At 39.4% G+C, this 26,603-nt stretch overlaps 2 protein-coding genes across 2 annotated transcripts; both read right to left on the bottom strand.

Annotated features, from left to right (window-relative positions):
* Positions 1-1,328: 1,328 nt before the first annotated feature.
* Positions 1,329-10,636, bottom strand: LOC125379277. Its single transcript, XM_048395543.1, has 5 exons — positions 10,267-10,636; positions 3,901-4,094; positions 3,411-3,502; positions 2,002-2,206; positions 1,329-1,650 (listed from the first exon to the last, which is right to left on the bottom strand). The coding sequence occupies exons 1-5, from the start codon at positions 10,589-10,591 to the stop codon at positions 1,525-1,527; spliced, it is 942 nt and encodes a 313-aa protein (XP_048251500.1). The 5' UTR covers positions 10,592-10,636; the 3' UTR covers positions 1,329-1,524.
* A 6,827-nt stretch (positions 10,637-17,463) lies between these two features.
* Positions 17,464-25,834, bottom strand: LOC124124940. The gene is made up of 5 exons (XM_046488231.2): positions 25,448-25,834; positions 20,258-20,451; positions 19,455-19,546; positions 19,052-19,256; positions 17,464-18,267 (listed from the first exon to the last, which is right to left on the bottom strand). Exons 1-5 carry the CDS (start codon positions 25,764-25,766, stop codon positions 18,142-18,144), a joined length of 936 nt encoding a protein of 311 aa, XP_046344187.2. The 5' UTR covers positions 25,767-25,834; the 3' UTR covers positions 17,464-18,141.
* Positions 25,835-26,603: the final 769 nt, after the last annotated feature.

Below are 26,603 nucleotides of genomic sequence, written 5' to 3'. Positions count from 1 at the left end.
GTGCGTCTTGTAAATAATCGAGGGTGAGCAAACGACAAACATGTAATTAGTCACTTGAGCAATGGCACCGCGTGGGTACGCTGACATTCAATCAGACATGCCTAACCACCAAACACAACTTTTGTCTCATGACAAGGTTGTGACCCAACTCTAAACCCGGATCCCAAGGGGTAGAAGAGAAAACACCTGTCAGATCCACATGCAAAAACATACACGTTGTAGTATACATTTGGTATTAAAGTATAAATTCATATTGATCCTTTAACCACATACAGTAGTCATGAAGAGTTCAAATTACATACATACTCACTGTTGTTTAAGTGAGTGAGTGAGTTACGCTTGATAGTCACTTCGGCAATATTTCAGCCATATCGTAACTAAAGAAATTTATGCGTTATGAAAACATCAATTTAGACTATGTAAAAATCTGTCAGCAAAGGACAGTAAAATTATCAGACGTATCAAAGATATATATTTTTTAAAACTCGTATGTATTAAAAAATAATACTATATAGAACAATACATTGTAAAAACGGGCTATAGATCGCCAGCAAATGAAGGTAGATCACCATACTAGGGGCCATTGGGACTAACAGTACTTAGGCTTCCTGCATGGACCCCAGCAGGTTTTACATCATCCCTTCAGTCGCTGGCGATTCTACAATATTGTAGCCACAATTTAAATGACAAATATGCTACGTTTGTTGTTTAAGTTTATTTGCAATAAAGAAAGAGAAGACAGGGTATTGCAGTCATGACATACAACCGGCATTTAAACTGGCATATATCTTGTTGTAAGTAGGGTCAGGAACAACGACAACCTGTACACTCACGTGGCCGAGTTGTCGACTCATCCACAAAGTCAGTCAGAAAAACCGATCTTTTCATAATTCAATAATCAGTGTTGTAAACTAACTTAAATGTAGCTGGGCAATCTCGGGAGCGTAAACACGTACTTACTTTTATCTCAAAACAAGAAGTGTTTTACCCGCTAAAACGTTATTGATTACATCATCTGATTCATTGTTTATTTCTTGACGACACAAAAGGATATATCTCACGTGGTCGACGCTGTAGAATTCACTCAAAAATATCGTTCAGGAGAATCATTCTGGTCGATTTATGATGACCGAAAGTAAGATATTTTTGTTATTTTATAATGATTTATTGATACCACATCCAGAACCTATCGTTGTGGCTATATAGGGCCAGTGTATATTTCATAATGTAATTGTGATGCAAACCACTGCTGCCAAAATACCAACCCATGATGACAAATGGTGTTCTGACATTTTAGTTGAACAATTAGTTTGAAAACTGCACTGACATCTAACTGTCTCACGCTCTAGCCATTTAAATTCAATTAACTAAATGTCACAGTTGGCCATGGTGTAATAATATATGCATCGATGTGATGACACATTTGGCTATAGGCATCAGGGACATATTGGTGACAATGAAACAATTGCCACCATAACACATCTCAAATTTGATAAGGAAATCGACAGCTAGTTGCTTTAAAATTCAACACATTCCCTTCCCGATGCTGAATTCATGGAGGGCATTGAATCCATCAAGCTCGATACGTCGGACACCGCTGAGAGGAAAGCGTATTGGGTTAGTCATCCACAAAGTTCCATCGACGTACGTCTGGAAAATATAGTATTAGATAATCTAGGGAAGCATACATTGAAAACATGGTTCGTTAGTGACATAATCTGGTAAGTTCTACCAATTCCTAAATAAGGTATATTTCAATACCTAACACACGACATGTGTAGATCAACAGGTAACACTAATTGTTGGACCGGCATTCTCGGAGTTATTGAGTAAGTAAGAAAACATACAACTTTATGGATAACAACTTCTGGTTTATAGCATATAGTGGCATATCGATGAAGATTCTTATACCGATATCAGCAGCTAAGACGTGTAAGGATATTTTATTAATATTTAACACACTCAAACTTCCTTCTCCTCAGTGACACATGACAAACCTACCAGGAAAGACGTCTCTGTTATGGATATCTCAATCACATAGTTGTCGGAAGTGTTTGGGGCAAAGTCGGTCCGAAACTCAGCACCCCATGCGTTTCCTTGACGAGTGTTGAAGATAATTTTAAAGAGTCCAACGTTGGGAAAGTCCCACCTCAACGACAACAGATAGATGACGTCTTGATTAGGAAGCATCAGCCACACGTGGTTGCTGCAGTGTAAGGATATTCCCTTGTAAACTTGGGAGCGGTGGTGAACATTGGTTCAGTGTGAGGATATTTATTATAAGCTTGGGAGTGGTTACGAACATTGGACAGTGTAAGGATATTCAGCTATGCTATGGAGTAGAGCAAACATGGGTTCAGTGTAAGGCTATTCACTTGTTAGCTGGGGAGTGTTTGCGGATATTGGTGCAGTGTGAAGATATTTACTTGTAAACTGGGGAATGGCTGCGGAGTGTCAGGCTATTCAGTTATTCTGGGGAGTGGTGGTGGAGGGTGGTGCAGTCTAAGGGTATTCAGTTATTCTGGGGAGTGGTGGTGGAGGGTGGTGCAGTTTAAGGTCATTCAGTTATTCTGGGGAGTGGTGATGGAGTGTGGTGCAGTTTTAGGGTATTCAGTTATTCTGGGGAGTAGTGGTGGAGTGTGGTGCAGTTTTAGGGTATTCAGTTATTCTGGGGAGTGGTGATGGAGGGTGGTGCAATGTAAGGTTATTCAGTTATTCTGGGGAGTGGTGGTGGAGTGTGGTGCAGTTTTAGGGTATTCAGTTATTCTGGGGAGTGGTGGTGGAGTGTGGTGCAGTTTTAGGGTATTCAGTTATTCTGGGGAGTGGTGGTGGAGGGTGGTGCAGTCTAAGGTTATTCAGTTATTCTGGGGAGTGGTGGTGGAGGGTGGTGCAGTTTTAGGGTATTCAGTTATTCTGGGGAGTGGTGGTGGAGGGTGGTGCAGTCTAAGGTTATTCAGTTATTCTGGGGAGTGGTGGTGGAGGGTGGTGCAGTCTAAGGCTATTCAGTTATTCTGGGGAGTGGTGGTGGAGGGTGGTGCAGTCTAACGGTATTCAGTTATTCTGGGGAGTGGTGGTGGAGGGTGGTGCAGTCTAAGGTCATTCAGCTATTCTTGGGAGTGGTGGTGGAGGGTGGTGCAGTCTAAGGGTATTCAGCTATTCTGGGGAGTGGTGGTGGAGGTTGGTGCAGTTTAAGGGTATTCAGCTATTCTGGGGAGTGGTGGTGGAGGGTGGTGCAGTCTAAGGCTATTCAGCTATTCTGGGGAGTGGTGGTGGAGGGTGATGCTGTCTAACGCTATTCAGCCAAAGGTATTACAAAGCGTCAACGGCGTCAGATCGCAGAAATGTTGTCAACTGGACACGTGCAAAAACTCACAGGGTAAGAGAAATATTTCACTGATGCACTCACGTACAATATTGTTTCACTTCCTGATACATTGAGCTTCAGAGTCATTCCAACGTCGAGATCAAAGTCCAGATCCTCCGAGTAGGATGCCGCTGGATCCTGAGTTCAAAAGATAATTATTATTGCCGTTATAGTGACATTATCACATACACTAAATAATTTGTGGGTCAAATTGTACTTTGTCAATCGAAATGAAAAAAAATATCACAATGAGTATTTGATATGATGAGGATGAAGGACAACAACGACGACGACGACTGTGACGATTATGGTGAGTATTTCATATTTTCCGAACATAAAATAATCCATAATAAGCTTTTATCTTATTAACCATGGTAATGCTACCCTTGTTATTTTTTATCCTAAACAGTTGACATAGCGACTATGTCAAGAATGGTAAGTAACCCTACTATGCTAGAAATGAAATATGATCAACCAGTAATAGTCAAACCCTTCATCAAGGGATTTGTAAGAATGTCAACTTTATCATATCTTACCATGGACGGACGGGCAGCAAGACTATAACATGGAAGACACTTTATTTTCAATGTTTTCCAGGATGCTCCTCTAAAACAGGAAGAGGAGTTGTCAGACGCTGAATAGTAGCTGCTGTTGCACATCTCCGTTGGGTCTGTGTCGATAACGTCCACGCCCTCCCGGCTATTTGCCAATCTGTAGCCATCGCAGGCAGCTGTGGGGGAAGAGCAGAACTTCGAGCTTCTGATGTAAGTGTATAGCAACTATACGTTATGTGTAATCAACATCTATCACTATTTGTGTTACTGTTGCCTCACCACATGCCAGTAGGCTCCCTTAGTGCACTGAACAGGGGAGGCTAGTGGTATTATGTAGCTACATCATTTCTTTCTCTGTCTCGGATCATTTCTATTGGATCTTTTTTCATGATGTTAAGGTTGTCTATGTGTGACATGACCTTGAATTTCATTTGTCACATCAGCGTTGTTGTACAAAAATCAAAACCTTGACTGATTTGTGCTACTTTTGAAGCTTCATTGACGCAGCTCAAAATACTTGATCTTCATCAAGACTTGAGTAAAGCATGATCACAATGAGAGGCCTTACATAACACCCACAGCTGTGACATCAGGACAGATCGTTACACACAGTGAGGAGTGTTTTTGCTATACTCATATCTATTTTCAAAGTTAATGATTTTAAATGTGCAGCCAAATTAGTTTGAATATTTTTTGCTTAGGTACATCGAGTACATCTTGCTTTTGACATCGAAAATTGTCTTTTTTAGAATGGGTTTTGACAGCACCTTTTCCGATTTTTACTTTGTGAAGGGAAACGTGAAACGACGTATTCTTCACGTTATGCTTCATATCCTGCATGACTATATGTAATGAGTGAGTGCGTTGGGTTTAACGCCGCTTTTAACAATATTCCAGTTATATCGCGGCGTGTCAACTTAATGTGGGGGGAAAGCCCGAAGTGATGCAGGTCTCAGACGTTTAGCACTTCGTTGAAACCCACGAGCACGGGTATGGTGCTGACAAACCTAGAAACATAATCGGGCTGAACCGGGACAATATGTGGAAAACACAAGCGACAAAACAGTTTCTATAGTCACAAGAAATTAATGGTACGATTCCGACTATATCATTATCAAGTGTTTGTGAATCACGATCAAATAGTAATGATCCCACGTGTACCGGATAAATAAAGGTGCCATGTTGATTAAGGCAATGTCAGAATATGGCAAATTGTATTTACAAGTATCAAAATAGCAGTACTATTACAGATATTACAATTGTAGCATACAAATAGTTGGTACATGTTCTGAGTTTTGTAATCGAGGCATGTGTTGACCTTTCTCGAACGTACGTTCAGAATACCTGCTTGTATTTGCTTGTTTCGAAAGGTGCTTTGTGACCTCTTCATTAGCATTTATAGGTAGACTTACTGAAGACTGTTGGTGAAGTTTCACCTATTTATTGATATCCCATTGTGAAAGAACAAAAATGAAACAATGAATGCAGCATTTGAACTGTAATACGGTTTACATGGCCCAATTCTCAGTTTTCTTTTTGTACAATCGGTAGATTAATAAAAGTGAGAAGAAACCTTTAATATTCAAAGGAGTGAGTGAGTATGGTTTTACGCCGCTTTTAGCAATATTCCAGCAATATCACGGCGGGGGACACCAGAAATGGGCTAATATTCAAGGAAACATCACATTTGTCAATTAAATAGACGACCACAAATACTCCCGTCAGAAGCACATGATAAGGCAATCATTTGTTCATCCTGTTTTCAGAACGAAATGTCATTTCACCTCTATCTCAACCCAGTTAATACTTTCCTCGACCTGCACGCATCAACTGGTGCCCTGTTAAAAATGTCAACTAACTATACTGAGTTAAATTAAAAACTTCACATTTTTTAAAAGTAATCCCATATATGATATACAACGGACAAATGTATTAGAGAAGGTAATTTTTAATCATTACTGTCCAAAGAAGGATTTTGATTACCGGTGGTAACCATAATTTGTTCCAAGCACCTAATAACATTAACAGTTTAAATCATAAGTCCCAAGCACGAGAATCTGATGGCACACAAGTTCAGTAGCGTGTATGGCCACCATGTGCGTTGACAACTGCCACACTACGCCTCCGCATGGACCTTGTGATGCTTGTGAACACATGATTGGGAAGACGACGCCACTGTTGCTGCAAAATGGTGCCAAGTTCGTGCAAATTCTGTGGTTTGTTCTGGAGAGAGCGCAGACTTCTGCCATGTGCTGCCATAAAAGGCAGAAGTTCTGGTGCCAGGACCTGGTCGCGGTGAGCAGCGTTGACGTGGCCACGGATGACAAGAAGCCTAGAACGTGCATTGCCACAGAAAGCACCCCACACCATGACACTTGGGCCTCGAAATCTGTCAATTTCCTGTACAGAACACTGGGCGTAACGTTCATGACGGCGCCTCCACACCCTCGCCCTACCATCAGCAAATCGAAGATTAAATCGGGATTCATCACTGAAGACGACTTGATTCCAATTCCTCTGAGTCCATTGTAAGTATTGCTGTGCCCACAATTGACGTTGACGTCTTTGTAATTGAGTCAGAATCGGCCCGGAGTATGGCCATCGTGCTTTAAGGTGAGCAGTTGACAGACTGTTCGAACAGTTTGCGCACTCAGTCGTCCCCTAAACAGTTCTTTTCTGGTTGATGTAGCCGTCAAAAACCGGTAACGGAGGTGACGTAAGACAATCTGACGATACTCTGCATGTGACGTCACACGTGGTCGACCTGGCCGAGGGCGATCAGCGGTGGTACCCTTTTGCTGTAGACGCGTCTGTAAATCATAAACAGTCCGTCGACTACAACCCATCGTCCTTGCGACTTCAGCTACGGACTTTCCCGTCTGCAACATGCCGATGGCACGTTCACGTTGTACATTTGAAAGGCGTGGCATGACAAATGGCCCTAAAGACTTTCGTTTTCTTCTGTTTTTTCTTTTTTTGATAATGACTGCTAACAAGTTTGGCTGAAAACACGTGCGGTATTATGGCCACGTGACCAGTTGCACGTGGAAAACCACTATTGCCAGTATAGTGCTGTGCACATGATTTTGATCGATTCATCTGCACAAAAACGGGTGTTATCTGAAGACAATACATGGCCATTACTGTTTAAATACACAATAAGGACCCACAATAATAACTGGTCGAAATGTTAAAATTTTAGGATTGTGAAGGTTTTAATTTGGTTCAGTATATTTCGTGATTATGATTGTTTGAATGATATATTTCATAGTTTTTGTTGGATGAAAAGTAAGTGCAGCACAGTTTTTCCACACAGCCTTCAACCATCAACTTGGTCGCTATCTCCATGAACAGGTCAGAATTTGTTATGATGAGACAACCAAATTGCTCTTGAAGCCAAGAGTGAAAGCCAAACATATGGATGTATTCTTGTTCTGAGATTAGATTGCAATCTCATATTTTGTCCTTCAGACTAACTGTCAAGTCAGCCTATGCCATCTTTTTTTTGTCTAGCAAACCTGCTTTTGGTTGTTTAAACCAATGACGGTACAACAATTTGTTCAAATCCTGTTTTCAAAATGGTAACCACGACAGGCTTGTTCTAAAACTGTGTTCAGCCATTTATTTTCAAAACAGAATGAAAATTGTTGCACATGGAGTTATAAGTGGTGATCAGTGCCTTTTGCGGTATTTCATTTTTTCTCTATTAATTGACCTTTACGCATTGGTCATGCTTCTAAATTATATTCAAACAATTTCCTCACAATATAACATTCTTGCCACATAAGCCACAAGGCTGGTGTAGCTGACATTTCACAAAAACAGGATCCTCACTCAAAACAATAATCCTGGTTGTGCGTTGTTTAAGCTACCGCAATACATTAGAGGTCATTTATGTAATTACAAACGAATCAAGATGCGACATAACATTGCATTATATTCATTTCATTCTACAAATCAGAAGTAAATATAATATATGTAAAATATGGAAAATCTATGAACTTTTGACATGTAAATGTTAATGTATTTTCTAGCAATTGGACATCTTATGAAAAACAAATGCCGCCAGACGCTGCTGCCACGCGTCAATCCAGTAATCTGCATTCTGTGATTGAATCAAAATCATCAAAACTTGTTCTCAAATTAACAAACTCCGTACAGGCATGTGAAAAAAGACCTCTGGTGCAACATAGTCAATGACACCCTATTATGAAAGTAACCTACTCTTCATATCAATAAATAGAAGCTACAAAACAAACCTCTTGTGCAACATAGTCATTGCCACAAGTGACACACTATTGTGTAAATAACCTACTCTTCATTTCAATAATTTGAAGCTACAAAACAAACATCTTGTGCAACATAGTCATTGCCACAAATGACACACTACTGTGTAAATAACCTACTCTTCATATCAATAAATAGAAGCTACAAAACAAACCTCTTGTGCAACATAGTCATTGCCACAAATGACACACTACTGTGTAAATAACCTACTCTTCATATCAATAAATAGAATCTACAAAACAAACCTCTTGTGCAACATAGTCATTGCCACCAATGACAAACTATCAATAAATAGTAGCTACAAAACCTTCGATTGCCAACTCCAGTTACACAATATAATTTAGTCATCAATATCCGACTATATCAAAATCGTGTCAATGGTTTCTGATTAATATATTTTGAGATAAATATATGTATGTAGCAAGGCATTTATTGGTATAGTTATGATGAGGAGTAAAGGGACCTCAGGGGTACCAGGATACAATTGTGGTGTCACTTCATAATAAAGACGTTTGACGTCAACTCACTCCCGTAAAAAAGCGGGTTCAGAGGATACACAAATCTCTTTTTCTCTCTAGATCGTTCGTTCTATAATACAAACATTATTTCAAAACAGTTCAGCATTCATGCCTACTTTCAATTAACCAGTCACTAATATCTAAAACCTGCAATCATTTCATAAACGGTTATGCATCTTGACAGACTTTTCAGAAAATGAGTTCTTATGTTTATTGTCATGTATCACCTTAATAAATATGAATTAAAGCTTACAAATTGCATTTTTGCGGTCCTAAGATACTGTAGTTTTAAAATATTAAAAGAAGTCAAAAGGTGATGTTTTGCCAAAAAGGGTCATTATCTCATGGCTTGTCACAAATATAATCTTTAAAAAAAGAATCGAAAAACGGATATGTTTTGCCATAAAAGCAAAATCAGGGGACCAAGATCTAGAGGTGCAAAATGAAGAGGTTAAATGTGTTATAGTGGCATCAAAATGATCACAACAAGTACATGCAAACCATTAGTCGGGAAACCCGTACGATTCGAAAAAAACTCAACCAGTTCATTAGCAAGAGGGCCATGGAGATGCGCGTGCTGCCCGTGCAGCCACACTATGAGCGGGTTTAAAGTGCAAGGTTTTTGATTGCCTGGCATCTGCTGCAATCGAACAGTGACAGTTCAACAACATGCCAAGGTTAACAGAAGTGCAAAGAAACAACGTCATAGGCCGCTTGCAGAATAGGCCGCTTGGGGAATCGCGGTCAGCTGTAGCCAGGCTTTTCAATGTAGCGCCCAACACCATCGCAAGGCTTTGGGATCGGTTTCAACAGCATTGGGCATCGAGTGATCCGCCAAGTACGTGACGACCAAGATTAACCAGCCTTGCCCAAGATCGCCACATCCGACTGCGCAACATACGTGAAGGAACTACAGCCACCTCAACCGCATCCGAAATACCCGGACTGTGCAGAATCTCCGTCCATAAAGAACGAAACCGTTTAAAAGCAGCAGGTCAACGAGCAAGACTGTTCGACGCATCCTATTGAGTCGACATCATCGTCAACAACGACTGCATTGATGTGGTCAACACAGGGTATAGCCTCAACTGCGATGGAGAGATGTCTGGTTCAGCGAAGAAGTGTGTTCGGCCCAAAATGTTGCGACTGTTGCGCGAGAACTTTTTCACTTAACTTGGGTTTCGTTAACACCTGTTTCATCATGAGTTTAATTGTATTTGTACTGTATTAAATGATACAAAATACACTCCATTTTGAACAAAGAAAAAATGGTCCCTTAGATTGATAATTAAAAAAACCAAAAACAGTCTGTTCTTACCATGCAGGTGGAGGTAGTACTATTAACTACCTCTACGATAATACGACACACCTTTGGTATAGTTAATATTTTTGAAAGGAATTGAAAGAAATTGACAGAACTGCATTCTCATTTACGCCTGCTGTCATATAATGATGCAATAACCATCAGTCCTTAAGTGATCTTAATGTCCTTGTTGTGTTCATCACAAATCCTTCATACACAGGTTTCATTTGTCATACTCACCCCCATAATACTGCCATCCACTCTCGAAAACACCTTCACTGCTCGAGTTTAAACCTTCAGAGAGCAGTCTACAAGTTCTTGAGAGGGGGTTGTACAAGACCAGGTTACACACCGCCCGCCACTGACACTGAGAGAAACACTCAGGCCTCATGTCCACCTGGTTGATCTCTTCTATCAGGCTCCCGGCAAACACCCGATCATCCATCTCAGACCTTCTGTGGAATGTCACATTTGTGCAACTGTCCATGTTGTACACAAACTGACAATGGATTTGTTGTAAACCTATAAATAATCCTAAGATGTCCACTGACTTCAGGAACACCATTGCTTCTTACTGGAATTAATAGTGTAATCTGCTACTGTGGAGTCACCTGGCTGTGTCAGTAGTAAGGAATGACACTCTCTCTCAGAGCTACATTATTCTACTTACGTTCACGATGTTAGCTCGGGGACATTGACACCAATGAATCCACGCATGACAACTTGATTTGGATTTTTGTATACATTTGGTCGGCTTGGCTTCGGCGTATTTACACAAACATCAACACTTGAAAAATATGAACGAGACTGTCAAACGAGACGAATCAATATTATATGGATTATCAATATAACCCGAAGGAAGCTCTTCTTGAAGATCCTTCTGAGATGCCGAGGAAATTGAACGAGAAGTTCAAATTAAGTGCATTTCCTTGTATACAACACATTATATACTTTGCAGTACCATTTTTCGCTTTAAACTGTAGATAATTCGGAAATAAAACCTTCCTCGTGTGCATCGCCGAGGTAGGGACCTTGGAGCATAGGCATAATAAATAGAGGTTTAACACTGCATGAGATTTGGCATTTCCATGCATGCCCTCATGTTTGAAATAAGCTGTGGAATGTTTGGATTCTATGCCCATAGGCGACATCACCTGTGAATAATAACATTGGCGTGTGCAACTATGCCTTTACATGACAAATGTCAGGAACGTGTGCCCTTAAAATGAATGAATTCCATGTATTCCCAACGGTGCTGGAACATAACGGAATGAATGCATTTCATCATGTATAAGTGTGAGTGACTTGGGTTTAACGCCGCTTTTAACAGTATTCCAGTTGTATCACGGCGTGTCAGCTTAATGTGGGAGGAAAGCCCGAAGTGATGCAGGCCTCAGACGTTTAGCACTTCGGTGAAACCCACGAGCACGGGGATGGTGCTGACAAACCTAGAAACATAATCGGGTCACAATCATAGGTTTCTGGCGTGCCCAAGGGACGCAACTCTTCACAGCCTTAGACGACTGGGCCACCCGTGCCCCCTCATGTATAAGTATTATACATGTTTGAAATAATGGAAATGAAAAGGACCATGACTGAAAAGTTACTATAGGTTTGGAAAGTGATGCAAATTGTAGTATTTTTTACACATATTATAATCACGATGAAATGGTATTGGGAATGTTTGTCCATCTTACATCTGTTACGAGTGAACCACTCAACAGTTTCCACACATAACACACAACCATTTTATAACTGGCAGTCTGATCAAGCTTCATATGCTGTGAGCTAACCAGGGCTTACATATAGACAATGTGAAGTGAAGTGTGTACTGTAAACAGCTTTATTTCTGACCGTTAAAATATTGCAAATACCACACCAAAGACAATACTGCGACGAGATATTTTTGCGAGTTGCCGTGTTGAGATGACCTCTCGATTACCAAAAAAATAGACAGTTTCTCTCCGAAGCTAGTTAATCTGAGTTGGCCGGAAAGTTGACCGGAAGGGATTGCGACCAATTATCAAATACGATAATTGACTCAACACAGTGTCATGACTTTGATTTTGAATGCAAACAAAATTGTTGACAAAATTGCAAAGGACACTGACGCAGTTAAGCGAGGTTCGAAGAAGGCAGAATTACTGTGAGGTAACAGTGACACTGACTGTTCTGTTTACACTGTCATTTGTGATGTATTGTGTGACCATTCTGTATTCAATTGTGTTTTTAACTTATTGAGTAACTTGTGGTTCTGTGGTTTCATCATTTAATGACGTGTTGCAATAAATAAAGTATGTATATATCATTTATACTTATGTTTGCGTTTTTAATTTTTGCGATTGAGTCTCGTTCGCAAAGCTCGCAATAATAAAACGGTCGCAAGAAAAATCCCTGTTTACAGTAATTGGTCAGTGTTGATCACTGGCAATCTGTACACAAGCAACATGATATATCAAAATGTATGACAATACAGTTCATCCAAACTAAGTACATTTAATTTATTCTTCATGACAAGAAAATATACATGTATAATGGATTAAAAGTAAACATACATATATACTGGATTCTCATAACACAACATATCTCTAAAGTTCCTGACTTTGCAATGAATTGGATATACTTTAGTATAATCGATAGTGTTTATGTCCATTGTAGCATCACATGAAACCACAATGCCGAGATACTCGTTCATTACGGAAGTGTTGCGTCATGACTTAAAGGCTGTAACACAGATTGTCCATGCATATTTTTTCGAATAAAACATCGTGTCCGAGCCGAGAAATCAAAAACGAAAATATGGAAATATTAACTCAGCTGTAAGTTTGACAACTTTCAGATACATTTTTGTTGATTGTATTTATAACTTTTGTATACTGTTTTGAAAAATTTGCTTGAAACGTCTTTATTTTGCTCTTTGACAAGTACAATGTGGATCCGTTGTCGAAGTGTTTCCGAAAATTTATTTTCAATAACATTGCTGGAAATAGTGAAGAATTTTTAAATTTATCGATAAAAAATGATTACTTAAAATGGAATGAGTATTTCAGACATTGTGAAATGTGACAGATTTACTAAATGAATCCTATGACAGGTAGGTTCATACAATTATTTACTTTTATGACGTGACTATGGTTTGGCCGTTGTTCCGGCCTATGGTGTTGAAAGAGTTAAGTAGATGGCTCGGAGATAAAACATACTTCGTGTGCATTGTAGAGGTAGGGTTCTTTACACTTTAGAGTTACTTTAGAATTGTAACACTGCATGAGATTTGGCATTGCCATGTATGCCCTAATGTTTGGAATAAGATGTCATGATTGTTGGATTCTATGCCCTTAGGCGAAATCGTCTTCGGGAAATTAAATTGGTTTGTGCAACTATGTCTTTATACGCCAAATGTTAGGAACCTATGCCCATAGAATGAATTATTTCCATGCATTCCAAACGGTGCTGAAACGGAATGAATGCATTTTCTGAGATCTGTTTTATACAGGTTTAAATAATGGAAATGAAAAAGACATGCCTGAATTGTTAACCAAAGGGTTTGAAAGTGACGCAGTAATAGTATCATTTACACATATTACAAACGTGATGTGATGGTATTGTGAATGTTTGTCCGTTATACAACATATCTCTAAAGTTCCAGACGTTGAAATAAATTAGATATCCTCTAGTAGTATCGATAGTGTTTATCCGCATTTGACCTGATATCAAACCACAGTGCCGAGCTACTCGTTCATTACGCAAGTGCTAGGTTATGGCGTGGAGAGGGCGTAATGTTATTGATGTTTTAGTCCTTAATGTCCATACTATATTTATTTTTGGGTCCTTCATTTCCAGAGAAATATCAATAATTATAACATGAATATTCCTAAAAAGATATCACCTACACTGGCACAACATTTCATTTTTTTTCTTTTTAGGCTATTTATCAATATTGAAATAATGTCGTCTTAAATGTAGATTCTATATTGGAGTAGGTTGGTGGCACTATATTCTGTAGTGTACACAATATGCTCTTTATTTTGTCTCAAAGACATCGGTGACAAATACAAATATTTGTTTTTGTGTCACATATTTGATAAAACAATACTCATAACGTTAACTCACCATCTTCAAAGTTTTGTGGGGGCACCTCACTTCAAATTGATGTATGTGTCATACATTATGTCTGCATTAACGTAAACGCAGCGGAAAATACATCTTCAATATATTATTAGTATGTATTTAGTACATATACCATTTACATTCGTGTTTTGTTTCTTGTTTGTTAGAATGTCTGGCAAATGATGCTCATGAAACAGTTCTCTTAACTGAACAAACAACAATGGGATTTTCCTCTTCTCCATCTACTGGGATAATTAAGTTCAGTTTATTTTGTACCGAAAAGGTAAGCGTCACCTGTTTCAAAGTTACAAGGAAGATGTACAGCTACATGTTTTTACGGAGAGTTTCCTTTACTATTTTTACGATTGAATGCAACAAGCTGAAGATAAAATATTGTTTAGAATTTTGCCTTCATGTAATTACTTGACACGTATTGTGTGTTCATGTCGTCGAGTATCATAAGTGAGCATACTGTTTATATATTTCAAGTATCTGAACAGACAACATACAGTTGTGAAATATGGTGGGGCGATGCTAAAGGAAAATCTTATCCGATCCATCGTTCCCTTTTTGAGACTCATTTGAAGATGCTAAATTGTTTAAGCTCGAATGAACATTATTTTCCCATTAATCATGTTTTTTTAATTAGTGACATTCTACATGGTATAAATGACGAATTAAGCAATGATTGGCCTTATCATAACATGTTCTCATTCTAAGTAGTGATATATAAGGCAATGTACACATTGAACAGAGAGAAGACAACTATTTTACAAAATTTACATCATGGCGCTACACATATATCATGTCGTTTTAGCTGGGCATCCACTGGCAATACGTTGACCAGTCTCATTAAATTCCTTGTATCATCTACATTTCATATTTACATTTTGATGCAAAATAACACACTGACGGTTTAGAGTGGGGCGCAACAATGAAACAATTGCCACCATAAAACATATCAGTGACTGACTGCGTATGCACTATATGTGGGTGTTACCTACGGACCCTATAAGAACTCTGTGAGGAATGTCAATGGAGCAGGATTTTATGACATTTTGTTGACCCAGATGTTAAGCTACTAATGCTAAAATATCAAATATATATGTGGAGACTTAAATGGAAGATGTGTAGATCTGTTAGATTATGTAGAAGGTATCCACTCTTTGCCTAAAAGCGAGGTTATCGATGCAAATATTAATAATCATGGGCGTGAACTGCGTGACTTCCTAATTAATGTAAATGTATGCATTGCTAATGGACGTAAAGGTGTGAATGATCATACATATGTTACCTCTAGGGGCGCTTCGATTGTTGATTACTGTTTATGTTGTTTGAAGCGTTAGATTATATCTCAGGTTATACGTCCTAACTTCTTGGTAGACAAGGCTAGGATGGTTGATGTCATAGACGCAGTAGCAGTGAGTAAGCTTGACCACTCAATATTTACCTGGTCAACAACATTTGACTCTTGTATAAGCAATACGAGTGTCGAACAGCCATACATTCAAGACCGTTACAATGTTAAATGTAATACAAAGTTTGTACACAGTACTTTCATGAGTACGTCTCAATGTTTTGATGCTCTCACCGATGTCATTTTAAAACTAGAAATATCTTATCAGGAACAGAGTGTGTCGACAGTGCTTTTATGTGTTTTAAAGAGGCAGTGGCAGCAGAGATGCACTCAGCATTATCAACAAGGCGAATCGTCAACAACTCATCTAGACATCACAAACAACAAAAAGCTACAAAACCATGGTGGGACGACAATCTCACAGCTTTTTGGATGATATCAGTGTTGGGGAACGCAAGTGGTGCAGGCAACGTGGTGTTCGACGTGTACATCTACGATCAGACTGCGTTCATCATCATGCTGTGTTTGACAAAGCCGTCAAGATGGCCAAACCAGAGGGCAGGGCTGAACTCTTAGGAGCCATAAGTAAACCCGGAAGTAGAGATTTCTGGAAAAAGATAGCAAGTATCATTGTTGGTGGAGAGAGGAACAAGCAGATTCCCATGATGGTACTTCAAAAGGTGGAACTATCTCTAAGGACAGAGTTGTTATCATGGAAACGTGGGCAAATGCATATTCAAAACTGATGAACAGCAACGCTTGAGAAAGTAGGACAGAGCATAGTGACAGTCAGGCGATGAAAGACTCTCCCTTAAATGAAGATATATCTGTCAAGGAGGTACGATGTGTGTTAATACAAGCTAGGAATGGTAAATCACCTGGTAATGACAGAATACCAGTTGAAGTATTAAATAATGACAACCATATTTTCTTTTTGAATAGACAGTTTAATATGTTTTTTAAACGTGGAATCGTAGCAGGTGATTGATCGAAGAGTATCACGAATCCAAAATCAAATACAGAGGACTCACGTGACCCTTTGAGCTACAGGGGAATAACACTTGCAAGTTCATCCTATAACCTGTTCTGTGGTGTATTAAACAATAGACTGGCTGAGCATGTAGAGCACAACCATCTTTTGTGTGAGGAACAAAATGGATTTCAAAAGAAGAGATCAACCCTTGACCACATCTTAAGCGTTACCTGTATTATTGAAAAAAAGGAAAATCATGAGAAAACAAACATTCACAGCCTTTATTGACTTCAAGAAAGCATATGATTGTATTGATAGACATCAGCCGTGGGAAAAATACAAAGTCTAGGAATAAAGGGGAAGATATACAACACCATAGTATCCTTGTATACATCCGTTTAGTCATGTGTTAGACTTAATCGAATGTGTACAGACCAAAATCAAAGGTAGTTCATTTCAGAACCCCTTCTGTCCAACGAACAACTCAAGTTTTCAAGTGCGGTGCTACCAATATCAACGTTGCTAACAGTAACAACAATTTAGGACTGTTGCCTACATACACCTGGATTACGTTAGGATGGTAAAAGCGGCGGCAAGCTCAGCCAATAGAGCTCTTGGTCTCCTGATATCGAAAAGTAAAATGCTACGATGTCTACGATATGGAACAGTTACGTAGCTCTATGACTCGATGGTCTGGGCAACATTAGAATACGGCCCGCCAATTTCGGGAACTCCTCATTTTCCAGCCATAACCACTGTACAGCTATTTTCTAAGATTAATGAAGTTTGTTCTTAACAGTGCAGTCTGTGGTGATATGGGATGGGAACCAATAGCCTGTACACAATGGACAGTGTGACGAGGAACTACGAGAGACTGTGTTGTAAAGAACCAACTTGGCGGACTGTCACGCAAATACGTAACTGGAATGTCCATGTTCATGCTAAGAACACTTCATTCCATTGGACAACTATTTTAACATCAAATATATTGTATCCGAAGCATCTGTCAAACACATGCAAATCTACTGGAAAAGTAAAGTGCAGCAGCTGCAAAGTCAACGTGGCAATGGAAGAAATTAACTGAGGATTCATCAACATTTTAAATTCATCCATGGAGCTGAGTAGTACATACAGTTCCCTCCCCTGGTCACAAAGAAGTTCACTGGCTCAACTGCGTTGTGGTGTAGTGCCTTTAAGAGTAGAAACAGGAAGATACGAAAAACTTGCCTTTGGAAGAGAGGGTGTGTTTTAATTGTAAAGAGTGTGTGGAACATGAATGTTATTTCTTGATACACTGTGCCCTTTATAATGAAATTAGAGCGCCATTATTAAGAATGTATTCAAGTCGATGATATTTTCAATGATTATTCTGACGTTTAAAAAGTGTCTTTTATTCTGTCTAAACCCGATGTAATGTTCTGAGCTGCCAACACCCGCAAACTTTTATTACATCAACGCAAATCTATTTTATATCATGGTATGTAAATTGTTGTTGCAAGTCGCAATTGTATTTTCATAATCCATAGACGGGTGACTATATGATGTTTTTTTTACCACGTCATTCATCTTAATATGAGGTGAATCTGTAAAAACAATCTGTTTGTCTGTCCATCAAATGTGATACAGAAATTTACAGCTAACTGCTTTAAAATTAGCGAATTTAGGTGTTTCATCTTCTTCAACACATTGCCTTCCCGATGTTGAATTCATGGAGGGCAGTGAATCCATCAAACTCGATACGTCGGACACCGCTGAGAGGAAAGCGGATTGGGTTAGTCATCCACAAAGTTCCATCGACGTACGTCTGGAAAATATAATATTAGATAACCTAGGGAACAATACATTGAAAACATGATTCGTTAGTGACATAATCTGGTAAGTTCTACTAATTCCTTAAATAAGGTGTATCTCAATACCTCACACACAACGACCATCCTTAAATCAAAACTTACTTGTGTAGATCAACAGTTAACACACTCAAGTTTCATCATCTGGAACCATCTCCGTGGACTAGTGGTCTAGCGGTAGAACGTCCGTCCGGACAGCAGAAAGTCTGAGGATCGATCCCCGGCAGGGTCATACCAAAATATGATACATGTTGTTACCCTGTCTGGCGCTCGGCATACAAAAGACTAAGACAAGGATTGGTCGGCTGGGTGGCAGTACACCGAGTCTGAGTTTAACAGCATCGATATCATTATTGCGGGCAAGTACTCGCAGCCTCACACACACACACACACACACACACACACACACACACACACACACACACACACACGTGCATTCACGTATCTATATAAGTGCAATAATATTGGACGCGACGTTAAACCTCTTTTCACCTCATCTCTTCTGCTCATGACATACATATTTCAACAGGTAACACTAACTGTTGGACTGTCATTCTTGTAGTTGGTGAGTAAGTAAGAAAACGTACAACTTTATGGATAACAACTTCTGGTTTATTGCATATAGTGACGTTTCGATGCAGGTTCTGACACCAAAGTCAGCAGTTAAGGCGTTTAAAGAAGTGTAAACATTTAACACACCCATACCTCCTTCTGCTCAGTGACACATGACAATAAACCTACCAGGAAAGACGTCTCTGTTATGGATATCTCAATCACATAGTTGTCGGAACTCTTTGGGATAAAGTCGGTCCGAAACTCAGCACCCCATGCGTTTCCTTGACGAGTGTTGAAGATAATTTTATAGAATCCAACGTAGGGATAGTCCCACCTTAATGACAACTGGTAGACAACGTCTTGATTGGGAAGCATCAGCCACACCTGGTTGCTGCAGTACAAGGATATTCACTTGTGAGCTTGCAAGTGGTGGTGGACATGGGTTCAGTGTAAGGATATTCAGTTATTGTGACAATTTTGTGTTTGTTTGAAAACAAAAAGGTTCATCTGTTCGCCACGAATACTGTTATTGTGGTTGATATGGCGTCAAGCAATAAGCTTTCACTCACGCATGCACTCAGACACTTACAATCGTGTTTCACTTCCGGATACTCTGAACTTCAATGTCATTCCAAAGTCGAGATCAAAGTCCAGATTTTCCACGTAGGAGACCGTTGGATCCTGAGATTATTACAGAATGGTTATCGTCCTAATTGTGACATTATCACATGCACAAAATAATTTGTCAATGAAACTGTACCAAATATTTTGTCATTTGAAATATGACGATTATGGCGATGAATGTCATGTTTCCCAAACAAAATGATCAATGATAAGCAATTGTCATATTAACCATCCCAATAATACCCATATTATTATTTAACCCGAAACAGTTGGCAAAGCAACTGTGCCAAGAATGAGTAATAACATATAGTTGGCAGTTGTACTTACTATGATAAAACTAACTGATAAACAAGTAATAGTCAAGTAAGGATAAGAAATCATGGATGAACAACTTCTTACACAATTATCACTTCACTTACACCGAATCGTCGCTCTTAATTGTAATAAAGAAGTTGTTCATCCATTAATTCTTATCCTTACTTAGTACTCTAACTTCTAAATGCCTACCAAAGTAGTAATAGTCAAACCCTTCACCAACAGATGCCATTCTAGCCTTACCAGGCTCACCACACTAATAAGATTGTTTCATAAGAATGTAATTTTTATCATATCTTACCAATGACGGACGGACATCAAGACAGTCGACATAGCGACTATGTCAAGAATGGTAAGTAACCCTACTATGCTCAAAATGAAATATGATCAACCAGTAATAGTCAAACCCTTCATCAAGGGATTTGTAAGAATGTCAACTTTATCATATCTTACCATCGACGGACGGGCAGCAAGACTATAACACGAAAGACACTTTATTTTTACTGTTTTCCAGGATGCTCCTCTAAAACAGGAAGAGGAAATGTCAGACGTTGAATAGTAGCTGCTCTTGCACATCTCCGCTGGGTCTGTGTCGATGACGTCGACGCCCTCCCGGCTATTTGCCAATCTGTAGTCATCGCAGGCAGCTGTGGGGGAGGAGCAGAACTTCGAGCTTCTGATGTAATTATATAGCAACTATACGTTATGTATAACCTGTGCCAAGTCAGGATTGAATTTTGTTTTGCACAACAAGATTGGGGAAAAAACTCGACATTTTGAAATGTGTCATCTGTCGCTCAAGAAACAGCACTTCCCTGCATTGATGGCGGCCATCACAAACTCTTGTCTGGTTGTTACCTGATACCTCCTTCTGTTTCGCTACTGACAAAATTAATATCTACCATGATTTGTGCTACTGTTGCCTCCCCACATGCCAACAGGCTGACTTTGTCACGTCGACAACCTTGGTATCCATCGTTACATGAACAGGGGAAGGTAGTGGTATTATGTAGCTGCATCATTTCTTACACTGTCTCGGATCATTTCTATTGGATCTTTTTCACGATGTTAAGGTTGTGCACGTGTGACGTAACCTTGAATTTTATTTGTCACATCAACTTGTTTAACAATTAGGAACTGATGTGTGTTACTTATCAAGTGTCATTGACCCAGCAAGAAAATACATGACATGCATTTAGACTTAAGTAAAGCAATGAGATACCTTACATAATGTTAACCCACAGCTGGGACATTGGGGCAAATCGTTACTCACACTGAGGAGTGTTTATTGCTCTAGTCATATCTGTTTTCAAATTTAAGCTGTATTAAAGAAGTAGTTCCAATAGGTTACGGTTAGGTGCATCGAGTATCCTGCTTTCGAAATCGAAATTTATCTTTTTTAGAATGGGTGTTCACAGCAACTTTTCCGTTGTTTTACTTTGCTGAAGGGACCCGTGAAGATCTGGGGTAGAATAGGTCTTCAGCAACCCATGCTTACCATAAAAGCTGACTTTGCGTGTCATAAAAGGCGACTAACGGGATCGGGTGGTCAGACTCGCTGACTTGGTTGATGCAGGTCATCGATCCCAATTGCGTGGATCGATGCTCATGATATCAACCACTGGATTGTCTGGTCCAGACTCGATTATTTTACAGACCGCCGTCATATAGCTGTAGTATTGCTGAGTACCAATTAACCAACTTTGCTGAAGGAAAACGTGAAACGATGTTTCCTTTGACATTTGATGTGTTCCTATACTGAAGTTGGTATCAGATTTACAGATATGTTTCATATCTTGCATGAAAAAGAAATATATATAAACATTTTCCATAATCACAAGAAATCAATTGTACGAATTCGCATGTTATTGTGAATCACTATTAAATAGTAATGATTCCATGTGTTCCCCATAACAAAAGAGCGCGTGTCCTGCTTCAGCATTTATTTGTAGACTTTCTAAAGATTGTGGATTTACCTTCACATATATCAATTGATATCGCATTGAGAAAGAACAGCACGAAAACAAGAAAACTCTTCCGAAACACATGCACAGGCAGTTAATTGTTTACCCTGTTTTCAGATCGAAATGTTATTTCACCCCAATCTCAACCCAGGTAATACTATTCTTGGCCTGCACGCATCAACTGTTGCCCTATCAGAAATACCAACTCTATTTACGCTACCACAATACAGCATTCATTTCAAATCTACAAATAAGTACATACCATATATGTAAAATGTTAATACAATTTCTAGCAATTGGACATCACATGAATAACAGATGCTGCCAGACGCTGCACAACTCTGCTGCTGCCACACGTCAAGCAAATGATCTGCATTCTCTGATTGAATAAAAATTATCTTACATGTTCTTAAACTAACACACTCGAAACAGGCACGTGAAAAACACAAACCTCAAGCTCAACATAGTCATTGTCAAATGTAGACACACTTTTTTATAAATAACCTTCTCTCCTTATCAATAAATAAAAGCTACAAAACCCTTATATATAATTATTCTGTATAAGGAGTCAAATTAAAAACTTCACATTTTTAAAAGTAATCCCACATATGATATACAACGGACAGATGTATCAGAGAAGGTAATTTTTAATCATTAATGTCCAAAGAAGGATTTTAATTAACGGTGGTAACCATAATTGGTTCCAAGCACCTACGGTATTCCGTAATAACATCAACAGTTTAAATCATAAGTCCCAAGCACGAAAATCTGATGGCACACAAGTTCAGTAGCGTGTATGGCCACCACGTGCGTTGACAACTGCCACACAACGCCTCCGCATGGACCTTGTGATGCTTGTGAACACATGATTGGGAAGACGACGCCATTGCTGCTGCAAAATGGTGCCAAGATCTTGCAAATTATGTGGTTTGTTTTGGAGAGTGCGCAGACTTCTGCCAAGAGCATCTCAGACGTGTTCGATGGCATTGAGGTCGGGAAACCTTGACAACCAGTCCATGCCGTTGACTCCCGCAATCTGAAGGAAATTCCTTGTCAAAATTGCTGTGTGGGGTCTGGCAATGTCGTGTTGTAAGATCAAACCGGGTCCATGTGCTGCCATAAAAGGTGAAAGTTCTGGTGCCAGTACCTGGTCGCGGTAAGCAGCAGCGTTGAGGTTGCCATGGATGACAAGAAGCCTGGAACGTGCGTTGCCACAGAAAGCACCCCACACCATGACACTTCCGCCTCGAAATCTGTCATCTTCCTGTAAACAACACTGGGCGTAACGTTCATGACGGCGCCTCCACACACCCAACCTACCATCAGCAACTCGAAGATTAAATCAAGATTCGTCACTGAAGACGACTTGATTCCAATTCCTCTGAGTCCATCGTAAGTGTCGTTGTGCCCACAATTGACTTTGACGCCTCTGTAATTGAGTCGGAATCGGCCCGCAGTATGGCCGTCGTGCTTGAAGGTGAGCAGTTCTTAGACAGTACCCAACAGTTTGCGCACTCAGTCTGCCCCTAAACAGTTCATTTATGGTTGATGTAGCCGTCAAAAATCGGTTACGGAGGTGACGTAAGACAATCTGATGATCCTCTGCATGTGACGTCACTCGTGGTCGACCTGGCCGAGGGCGATCAGCGGTGGTACCCGTTTGCTGTAGACGCGTCTGTAAATCATAAACAGTCAGTCGACTACAACCCATCGCCCTTGCGACTTCAGCTACGGACGTTCCCGTCTGCAACAAGCCGATGGCACGTTCACGTTGTACATTTGAAAGGCGTGGCATGACAAATGGCCGTAAAGACTTTTGTTTTCTTGTGTTTTTCTTTTTTTGTTAATGACTGCTAACAAGAATGGCTGCAAACACGTGCGGTAGTATGGCCACGTGACCAGTTGCACGTGAAAAAACACTTTTGCCACTATAGTGCTGTGCACAAAAACGGGTGTTATCTGAAGACAATACGCGGCCATTACTGTTTAAATACACAAAAAGGGCCCACAATGATAACTGGTCACAATTTTAAAATTTTATGATTGTGAAGTTTTTAATTTGGTTCAGTATACATTATATTTAGCGAGCCTTGGCGAGTTACATACATAGTGTTTATTCCTAATATAGGACATTTACCATCCCCAAACACACAAGCGTGATAACCTCTGTATAATATAATATCATTCTTCAATTCTGTGCTCGAAAATCTCTTCCCATCTCTCACAAACATTACTTAAACATTGAAAGTTTTCCTGGAATGTAGGTCAGAGGGTAAGTGATGTGTCAGTCGGACAGTGGCAGTAGCCGAAATAGTTCCAACTGAAACTACCCTAACCCTAGTCTTTGAGACGTCACGTCCACAGCCAGACATTGACAGTCGACCTGTCCTGTCATAACGTTACGCAGTGCAGGCAGATGTACAAACAGCAGCAAGACGAAACATATTAAGGCCAAATCAAACTGTTTTAGTTTGTGAAACAGGTTCCAAGCCGCAGAGGTCTACAAGCACAGCTATGGAAACTGATCCCGCTTGTCTAGTGTCCTCCATAAAAGACAAAACTATTAACAAACCTTAGCTACGTCACAGTAAAACACTGATTGTCAGTTAATTAGACTTTATGTTTATAATGATAGCAATTATTCTAGAAGTTTCTCAAGATACACGAGAGATAATTTTGACATGATCGCCGAATGACAAGGGCGACCGGTTTTTTTTACCCCATGTGTGTTATGTAAACACTGAAAGAAGTCCCTATTTGACCTTTAATATTTGCATCTCTCTCCACGTATGCCACCAACTGAGGTTGGTATCCGTTGGCCTTATCCTGCCGGGAAACCGTGCTATCACATAACAAAGACGTTTGACGTCAAGTTACTCCCGCAAAAGAATCCCTGTGTGCAGAGGGTACACCAATATCTTATTTTTCTCAAGATAGTTCGTAATGTAATACAAGCATTATACAAAACAGTTCAGCATACATGTCCACTTTCAGTTAACCAGCCATCTAAAATCTGCAACCATTTCATAAACAGTTATACATGTAAAAATGGGACTTTTCAGAAAATGAGTCCAACTGTCATGATGTCATGTATTTCTGTAACATATATACATGTATATATGAAGCTTATAAATTGCAGTTTACCGGTCCTAAGATACTGTTTTTAAAATATATATAAGTCAAGAGGTGATTTCTGACCCTAAAGGTCCCTTATGTCATGGTTTGTCTGAAATATGTCTGAGCCTCAGAGATTATTTATTGTTTATTTATTGGCCCAAAAAGTTGTGACAGTTGCGCGAGACACTTTTTCGCTTTGATTTGGGTTCTTTTAACACCTGTTTCGTCGTACGTTTAATTGTATTTAAACTTTTCAGACATTTTTTAAAGGCAAAAATACACTCAAATCTAGATATGAATAAATGACCCTTTATATTGTTAATTTGGAAAGAAATGACGAGAGCGGTTCATCTTTCACTACAGGTACTACTAACTGCCTTGACGACTATATGATACACCTTTCATATCGTTTGTATTTTTGAAAGGAATTGAAAGAAGTTGGCAGGATTGTATTTGCATTTACGTCTGCTTAAAAAAATGATGCAATACCAATCAATCCTTATGTTGTTTTTTATGTCCTTGTTGTGTTCATTACAAATCCTTCGTACACATTGAAACTCACCCCCATAATACTGCCATCCGCTCTCGAATATACCTTCACTGCTTAAGCCTTCAGAGAGCAGTCGACACTTCCTAGTGAGCGGGTTGTACAAGACCAGGTTACACACCGCCCGCCACTGACACTGAGAGAAGCACTCAGCCCTCTTGTCCACCTGGTTGATCTCTTCTATCAGGCTCCCGGCAAACACCAGATCATCCATCTCAGACCTTCTGTGGAATGTCACATTGGTGCAACTGTCCATGTTGTACACAAACTGACAACGAACTTGTTCTAAAGCTATAAAAAATCCTAAGATGTCCACTGACTTCAGGAACACCATTGTCTGTTACTTAAATTAATCGTGTAAGCTGCTACTGTGGATTCGTCAGGCTCTCTTAATAGTATGGAGTTACACTCTCTCTCAGAGCTACGTTTTCCTTACTTACAATTACTCTTTACTTAGGTTCACTCTGTTAGCTCGGGGACATAGACACTAATGACATTACGTCTGACTACATAATTTCAACGTGTGTATACACTGGTTGACTGGTCCTTGGCGTATTTACACAAACATGAAAAAAATGAAAAATATGAACAGGAGACTGTCAAGAGAGACGAGTAAAAACTTTATGGATTATCAATATAAGAAAACCCTTGCTAAATGAAGGATGCCGAGGGACTAAACGAAACAATTCAAGTTAATTGACTTTCCTCGGTAAAATACAACACATAATATACTTTGCAGTACCATTGTATATAACTCTTTCAACACCAGTCATCCAGGAGCATTTACTGCTGTGACACCGAGTTCCCACCGAGTTGTGTGATAGATGAAGCCAACATTTATCAAAGAAAATATCTGCTTGTAAACATCTTTGCTCTTACATGTTATACACCATTTGAAAGGTCTGATTCTATTGTTTATAAATATAAAAGTTATGTTTATCACATTATTGAAATAATGAATTTACAACTTAATTAAATGTAACGCATTCATAAAGTCCAGATTAAGGAACAAGGAAACGAAAATTTGACCAAATAAAATTTCATAAAATCCACCTGTCTATTTCATTTTTTACTACTACATACTACTAACACATAACCTGTCATGTAAATCAAGTATTGAAAAATTGTTGCCAAAAAGCAAGACAAAGTATGAATTCGTTAAAATCTGTGG

This window comes from Haliotis rufescens, unplaced genomic scaffold (genome assembly GCF_023055435.1).
Source record: "Haliotis rufescens isolate VD_foot unplaced genomic scaffold, xgHalRufe1.0.p SCAF_14, whole genome shotgun sequence".
Lineage (NCBI taxonomy): Eukaryota > Metazoa > Mollusca > Gastropoda > Lepetellida > Haliotidae > Haliotis > Haliotis rufescens.
This window is presented reverse-complemented; position numbering and strand designations above follow the sequence as displayed.